The 8,905-nt window shown below is 44.4% G+C and overlaps 1 protein-coding gene across 1 annotated transcript; it reads right to left on the bottom strand.

The window, feature by feature from the left end:
- Positions 1-5,855: 5,855 nt before the first annotated feature.
- On the bottom strand, positions 5,856-8,104 carry LOC125537752. Its single transcript, XM_048701070.1, has 3 exons — positions 7,644-8,104; positions 6,487-6,570; positions 5,856-6,392 (listed from the first exon to the last, which is right to left on the bottom strand). The coding sequence occupies exons 1-3, from the start codon at positions 7,783-7,785 to the stop codon at positions 6,061-6,063; spliced, it is 558 nt and encodes a 185-aa protein (XP_048557027.1). The 5' UTR covers positions 7,786-8,104; the 3' UTR covers positions 5,856-6,060.
- Between the last annotated feature and the right edge of the window lie 801 nt (positions 8,105-8,905).

Here is an 8,905-nt window from a genome sequence, read left to right as displayed (position 1 = left end):
AGCTTAGCACGATGATCGTTTAGTTTGTTGCTATTGCTTTCTCCATAACTTATACATGTTCCTATGACTATGAGATCATGCAACTCCCGAATACCGGAGGAACACTTTGTGTGCTACCAAACGTCACAACATAACTGGGTGATTATAAAGGTGTTCGACATGTGTCTCTGATGGTGTTTGTTGAGTTGGCATAGATCGAGATTAGGATTTGTCACTCCGATTGTCGAAGAGGTATCTCTGGGCCCTCTCGGTAATGTTCATCACTATAAGCCTTGCAAGCAATGTAGCTAATGAGTTAGTTACGGGATGTAGCGTTACGGAACGAGTAAATAGAATTGCCGGTAACGAGATTGAACTAGGTATTGAGATACCGACGATCAAATCTCGGGCAAGTAACATACCGATGACAAATGGAACAACATATATTGTTATGCGGTTTGACTCATAAAGATCTTCGTAGAATATGTGGGAGTAAGTATGAACATCCAGGTTCCGCTATTGGTTATTGACCGAAGACGTGTCTCGGTCATGTTTACATAGTTCTCGAACCCGTAGGGTCCGCACGCTTAACGTTCGGTGACGATCAGTATTATGAGTTTATGTGTTTTGATGAACCGATGGTAGTTCAGAGTCCCGGATTTGATCACGGACATGACGAGGAGTCTCAAAATGGTCGAGACGTAAAGATCGATATATTGGAAGCCTATGTTTGGACAATGAAATGGTTCTGGATGAGCTCGGGCATTTTCCGGAGTACCGGGAGGTTACCGGAACCCCCCGGGGAGTATATGGGCCTTATTGGGCTTTAGGGGAAAGAGAGAGGGGCTGCCTAGGGCAGGCCGCACCCCCCCCCCAAGGCCTAGTCTGAATTGGACTAGGGGGAGGGGCGGCGCCCCCTCCTTCCTTCTCTTCTCTCCTTCCCTTCCTTCTCTCCTACTCTTACTTGGAAAAGGGGGAATGCTACTCCCGGTGGGAGTAGGACTCCCTAGGGCACACCATAGTAGAGGGCCGACCCTCCCCCTCCTCCACTCCTTTATATACGGGGAGGGGGACACCCCATAGACACACAAGTTGATCATTGATCTCTTAGCCGTGTGCGGTGCCCCCCTCCACCATAATCCACCTCGATCATATCGTATCGGTGCTCAGGCGAAGCCCTGTTCCGGTAGCATCATCATCATCGTCATCACGCCGTTGTGCTGACGAAGCTCTCCCTCGACACTCTGCTGGATCGTGAGTTCGTGGGACGTCACCGAGCCGAATGTATGCAGATTGCGGAGGTGCCGTATCTTCGGTGCTAGGATCGGTCGATCGTGAAGACGTACGACTACATCAACCGCGTTTTCATAACGCTTCCGCTTACGGTCTACGACGGTACGTGGACAACACTCTTCCCTTTGTTGCTATGCATCACCATGATCTTGCGTGTGCGTAGGATTTTTTTTGAAATTACTACGTTCCCCAACGGGCACGGGACTGCCCAGCGGTCCGGAGCTGGCGCCGGCGAGCGGGAGGGGCAGTGTGCCCATGCTGGGCGGCAGGGGGGTGGTCGCCACGGCCGGAGTGGCATGCGACATGGGGAGGGAGAGAGGTGGCTAGCCTAGCGGGGAGATCGTTGTGACCGATCTCTATCCTCGTGTTCTACTGCCTCTCTATCTGTTCATCTGGTCCATTTAGTTAAAACTGATGTGCATATGGAAGTGTCGGATACATGCTTGTTTTCCTTTTTTGGAATTTGATAAAAATACTCTAAACTATAACCCATTTCATAAAAAAAAACAAGACAAATATTATGGCTTAGTTATGACAAAATATGTGTCATAGAAGTGCACCATATCCATGATGAGGCGGTTTTCTTCATAGAAAGCACACATCTATGAACAAAACCAGACTTTTGTCACAAAAACACATGTACTACATGTTTATCATAAATTGGTCAAGTATGTTCATTTGTAAAAAAAACAGTTATGCATGACAGAATGCATTTTGTCATAGATATCATTTTTTATAGCGTGTGTCAAGTTTTGATTCTCTATTTACTAATTGGATGTGAAAAATGCATTCCTCTATGATGATCTTTTGGGAGGAAGTGTATAAGGAAATCCTACCTGGCTTTGGTACATCTCAAACTTCAAGGGAAGGTCCTTAGTTTGAGGATGTCACTTATGGGATTAAATAATCTCCATGAGGCATGGTTTGATCGAATATGTGTGGCATGAGATACACACAAAACAATGCAGGACACATGTTATACTGCCACTCCAGGAGGCACATCACGATTCTTGTAGTATACATAGATGACATCATTATTACAGAGGATTAAAATGTTGAGATGTCACAACTAGAGAAGAAGCTAATTAATGAGTATGCGGTTAAGAACTTGGTTAACTGAGGTACTTTATTGGCAATGAGACTACAAGGCCCCCATACCGATAGTTCTCTCACAACAGGAGTATGTATTGGACCTCCTTAATTAGTGATGCTAGAATGCTCCGGTGTCGACCCGCTTCAACTCATGAGAAAAATCATCAATTGTGCGTGCAATATGGAGATACAATAGATAGAGAGATACACTGGTTTTGTAGGTCAACTCATTTGTACCACAGAAGACATGTCCCATATCATATGCGGGGACTGATGTCAACTGCTACATGCATGTCTGAAGAAGTGGACATTTAGAGTCAACACACCAAATTTTGTGATATATAGAAGGGAGTCTTGGAAGTCTATGGTTCAAGGCCAACGAGCACTTGAACATAGCGGGCTATTGTGATGTTGATTAGACTAGCTTCCTTGATGGCAGAAGGTCAACATCAATATTTTGTATCTTTCTTGGAGGAAAATTGGGATCTTGGAGGAGCAAGAAGCGGTTAATTTTATCCGGATCAACCACGTAAGCAGAAATAGCGCAATATATGTGTGTTTGTGTTAGATGCTATGGATAAAAGGCCTCCTATCAGAATTAGGGCTACTATAGAGGGGTCCATTGAATCTTTTGTGTGACAACAAATCTAAAGTTAACATAGCAAACAACCCCATTCAACTCGGCCATATAAAGCACATGGAGATATATCACTACATCAAATAGAGGCTTGACAAGCGGACGTTAAGGTTAAGTCATTAAACATCTTGATAATAAACTATGGGATTCAGAAACATAAGTGTTCAAAGTCAGCATGGTTGTAATGTTGGGAGTAAATTCTTGGAAGCATGGTTATGCATGAAGAATTAGTAACGGTAGAAGATTGATATTTGGGAAGATGCGTGGGTCCCAAATTTTGTTGATAGAATAGTTATCACTCTTAATGGGGGACATCTCTTGTCTAAGGTCTCTAATTTTGTTGATCCCATCACTAATAGTTGGGACGAAGACTTGGTCAGACAACGTTGTGGCCAATTGATGCACAATGTATTCTCGCAATTCCTCTTCTGTTTCTTGATATATGGGATGTTATTGCGTGGAGTTTCACAAGAATGGGACATCCACCGTTCGTTCACCTTATTTTGTTGAATGAGATCACCAACATGGGAGCAAGCTCAAACAAACTTATGTGATGGGATAAATCATTGTCAATCCTATTTGGTGTGACATTGGAAATTATCTTACTCGGCAAATGTAAAAAAATAGCGCATGTTGCATGTCACTCTTCCATGTCATGTTACACTTGCAAATAGACATTTGAAAGTGTCGCCTCATTGCCCTTATTCTTTTAATGGTCCGGAGGACACTAAGCACCTTTTGTTCAAATGCAAAAAAGCTAAGGAAGTTTGGAGATTGTTGGGTTTTGTAGGATCGATAAGTATGTATAGAGAGGAAGGAAATAGACTACTAAGCCAAAATATGGACTCTTTTTCCAAATTTTCTTTCCTTGGCAATTTTAGGCTCTTCTGGCAATCTATAAAGCACCCTACACATGCAAGTCTGTAAGAGTAGAGGCAGCGGAAAGTAAAGATATGCAAGTGAAAGTAAACAAGTAGAGTTAGAGATACACAAACACAAATTGGTCAGTGAAGTTCTTTCCCATGGTTTGGATAGTGGGCGCTATCTTACATATCCACGTTGATGGAGCCTTTGATTCATGAAGGGTCTAAGATCACAAGGATCTTGGTTGCGATATTCCACAAAGGAATGGTGAGGACACTCGCCCATGAAGGATCCATGAAGGAGAAACCAACCTATTCCACCATGGCGTAAGCCCATGAAGAACTAGTTTCACTAGGGTAGATCTTCACAAAGTAGGCGATCTCCAAGCCCTTACAAATTTCTTGGGTTCTTCACAAACTAGAAGACTTCCAAGCACCGAGCCAGTCGAGGAGGCACACACCCTCCAAAAGTAACAATATAGAGATAGCTTGGTGATGAATCCCTTACTTTTGTGCTTCAAAAGTTAATCCCCTCGACACTTAAATTCTCTCAAGGTATGGCTATTCGATTAGAGAAGTAGGAGTGGAAATTAAGAGAGGATTAGATCTCAAAGGATTGGCTTGAATGGTTGGAGTAGAAATCTCTTTGAAATCAACACAAGGAGATGAAGTTCTCTCTCAGAACATGTGATGGGGCCGGAGTTTTCTTAGAGTAAACTGATGGGATAGGTGGGGGCATAAATAGGAGGGATCAGATTTCCGACTGGATCTTTTGATCAAGACTTAATGAAGATGCATCTTTTGATTAAGACTTGCTTAGGGGCTCAGCGAGTGTAGTCCTAAAAGACGCTAGCGGGAAATTTATTTTTGGGGTTAATTGGAATATTGATTGGTGTGTTGATGTCCTGACTGCCAAAACTTTAGTGCTAAGATTTGGTTTTTCTCTTGCACAAAGGGCGGGTTACAATCGCCTACTTATTAACTTTGATAATTTGGAAGTCGTTGGTACTATGAAGAATGGAGGACGTTCGACGGGAGCAGCGGCGGCAGTTTTCGACGATTGCTATTGTATAGCTTGTGATTTTCCTCTTAGTAGTTTTGAACATTGTAACAGGGATGCTAATAAGGTTGTTCTTGAGCTTGCTAGATTGGCTAAAGTTTCTAAACAATGATTGGTTTGAGGAGCCCATGAGTGAAATTGTATCTCTCCTAATAGACGATGTCACTGTTATTTCGAATTAATAAAGTGGTTTTGTTTCATAAAAAAAATTTCAAGTCGGCATGTAACAAGATGAGGTTGATAAATATCTACCACCCATCTTGAGTGGGAGTATTGAATATTTTGTGTGTGCGTGTGAGTGAGTTAAATATGGCCCATTAGGCCAATATGTGTCTACATATAGCTATGTTGAGAAATAGAGAGGAGTGGGATTTTCAGATATTTCCATAAGAATCACAAAATCCCATGATGGAGCGGTACTCTCTTTGCTGAAATGATTGTACTGACCGTCTGTCTATTGCAAGACACATCATGTGCTTCTGCCTGATTAAAACTTAAACTCCAGGCAAATTATGCATTTGCTTAACCCTTTTTGGTTTGGCCAAAATACCACAGAGATATACTGATCTCTTTAACGTACTGATATCTACGCAGAAATATTACTGATTGTCAGCTCCGCTGGAACTATAATGCAAAAGGTTTTTTTTCGTAATTCTAGTTTGTTTGAAAGGTCGAGGCCATCAAAGCTGTTGTCAAAACTTTAGAGAACATACATCACTTGCCACATAAACTGGTTGAAAGGACTTGAGTGCAGTCCCCAGTTAGTTTCAACATTATGCCACCTAATTAGCCCACAAATCACAAGGACATTACGTGACCTGGCCTAGCCTGAGAAATCATGGAGAAAAGAGGGGTCCATAAACCTTGCTTGACAAATTCTAAGTTCATGGTCCAGAAGAATTATTCAGATCCAACGAAATCACTAATGACAAAACAGGAAGTAATCATGTATGCTATATATTTTACCCTGCATAATTGTTTCACTATTCATGCCACTATTGAACAGGCCACTCCACACTCCTCATACTTCTTCTAGTTGCGGTATTTCATTCACCCCCAAAAAAGGTATATACATGTACCAGCTCTCTTGCGATAATATTTTTCAAGAAGTCAAAATCCAACACCTGAGAACTAACTCACAAATCCTTCTGCTCTTTCTTCTTCTTCCGGCAGCACTTGAAGCTAAGCTTCCAAGCAGAGCAAGCGAAGCAACCTGGCTTGGCTGGCTTCTTTGCTTTCCCTACTTTCCCAGAAGGATTCAGATGTTCTTCAGCATGAATGTTGTTCCCTGTCTCGCTACCGGCATCAGTAGTGGCATCATGCTCGTCATCGTACTGCTGCTTTTCCTGTAGCAGCTCAAGGAGCCTCTGCTTCTTCTCTGTCAGCGAAGGAATGTCCGCAGATATCCGCGCTGCGAATGATGTTTGCGTCTGGTGATCTGGTGTGCTACCTCTTGAAGGAGTGAAGTCTTGAGGATCCGGATGAACAGAGATGTTAGGATGTTAGAAGTTGACACCAATCATACCATTCATTAAAAAAAACAAGAAAATATGATGTTTTACCTCCTCTCACGCTTTGGAAATCATCTTCACTGTCCGAGTCTAACCACGGCCTTGCCTCGAAGAACGACTCATCTCTGCTTCCTCCTGGCGTAACAATCAGTAGTGAATGGATCAATGGTTGATGTTATGATCCTAGGACTGAAAATATTATCTTCTCCAGTTTTTTTCCAATTGTCATTAATTCAATTAAACTACTAGAGCAAAGGAGCATTTCATTAGAAGCAAACTACTACAGTAGTAGTCTAGTCTTTTAACTGTAACTTCAGTTAACGATGAGGCATGGAAGAACAAGAAGCGCGAAATAAAACCATGAGAAACCACTGTTGTGGCCTATAGGCAATAACACTGATCGATGATATTTAACAAGTCAAATAATTAGCCTTTTTCAGATTAAGACGTTTGGCCAGAAAAAGTGAAAGGCGAAAGCTAGCTTTATTCGTATTCAGATACAAAAAAAAATGTGTCCTGATGATTAACTTTGCAGTATTTTTTATGGAGAAAAGTTTGATTGTGGAGCTTCATATTTGACTTCCTGTTGAAACTTTCTTTGACCATTGATCATATCATGCCTTGCCTTTTGACGGTAACATTAGTTTGATGTTACTGTATGTTGTAGATTTCAAGAAGCCAGCATAGTACTAGTACCTGATGGAGCAAAAGAGTAGGACATGAGATGAAAATGGCAGCAGGACAGGACTCATCCGTCCGAAAGGCATTAGCTCCGATACTGTGTGAGTGCGACCCATCACAATCGCATTCAGAGGTATGTTGCCTAGCTACCACATGGCATGGTAGGTGCACCTAGCATGCGCAGGAATGAATAAATCTGATGGGAGGTACTGATTGCATTGATCTTCCTGATCATCCTAATCGAACGCCGAACGAGACAAGAACCGACTATACAGTTAGCATAATTCAATTCTGATTCTCAACCCAACCAATCCCTGAGTGTGGCAGGATAACTTAGTTAATTTCGTGGGAGCAAGCAGCCGTCCCACTAAATTCTTTGTGGTCGGTCCAAGATTGATTAGTTATAAACAGAAAAGGGAAGCACTAGAAGAAGAATCAATCTTTGAATCGAATCAATCTTTGTGGTCGGTCCAAGATTGAACGGAAATGAAGAAAGTAACGGTTTCCGCAGAAGATGACCTACGTACCATTCTCTGTGCCGTAGCGATCTGGGCTAGCGACGATACTGATCGTCGCCCGGCCGCCGCCGGCCGCGGTGTCCGGCACGGCGGCCGTGGAAGAAGCGTCCGGCGGCGCGGACGCAGGCTTCTTCCGGATCCTGAACCTCATGTTGCCGGCGGACCGGAATCAATCTTCAGAGTATCGACCACGGCACAACACCCCCTCCTCTCCTCCCTCCTGCGGAGGCAGTTTCTGACGGCGCGCGCGAAAGAGAAAAGCAAGTAGTCGAGATTTTGTACTGAGCATTGGGAGGCAGGGGAGGAAGAAGGAGAGGGAGAGAGGCAGGCAGGGGAAGTTGCTCCGGGAGGGACGGACGCGTTGTCCTGTCCCGGTGTCCCGCGGCGCGTGCGCGTGCGCGTGCGAGGAGGAAGGAAGGGAAGTCGGTACGGTAGGGGAGGGGGGCGATCGTGCCGCCGTGTGTAGCGCGTGCGCGTGGCGTGGTGGGATGATGGATGCCAATGGCATTGGCGTGGCGCTTCCCTTCCCTCCGAGAGTACGGGACTGGACGTGGGGGCCCACTTACGAGCCGGCTGATTTGGCATGCCATGGCCAAGGAAGGATTTGAACAGGTATTATTTGACAGCGGGCGGCCGCGTACTCCATACAGCAGTACGTACGAATGCCAGTTGGGAGGAGCGCTAACTACCAAATACTACTATGGTGGTCGACCCTGTCCAATTATTTCGTATGGCTCGATGCCTGCTTGCGTGCGTTGCGCGCCGGTGCCGATCCTTTGTGTGTGCCTTAGGTGATGCTCCCCACACGCACATTTGGTGTGCTTTTACTTCACTTTTGTTCCCCTTTTTTTATCATTCCCGTAACACTCCATTTCCTTCTCTGATTGTCGTCATGCGTGCCTGCATGCACATGCATGATCACTGGTTGTGGAATAGAAATGGCAGGAGGCTCCGCTCGTCTACACTTGTTCTTGCGCCTACCTAATACTATTGGAGAAACACGTGCGGGAAACAATATCAAGAAACTGATAGCGGCTCCTTCTACGTCTACGTAGGGCGCTACTGGGACAGCACTACGCCACTAACAATAATTTCAAGCCCCTTCAACTCTTTTTCGGCTTCGCAGCTGTGACTTGTGAATTCACCCAACAGCTCCAGCTCCCACATTTCAGCAGTCCTGCTGCCTTTTCAACGCCACCATGTGATGTGAGTACGCGCAAAGATGCAGCATTATCGTCACGTCCGGATGCCCACACCGCGCGCCATGATAT

The sequence above is a fragment of the Triticum urartu genome, chromosome 2 (assembly GCF_003073215.2).
Source record: "Triticum urartu cultivar G1812 chromosome 2, Tu2.1, whole genome shotgun sequence".
Lineage (NCBI taxonomy): Eukaryota > Viridiplantae > Streptophyta > Magnoliopsida > Poales > Poaceae > Triticum > Triticum urartu.
This window is presented reverse-complemented; position numbering and strand designations above follow the sequence as displayed.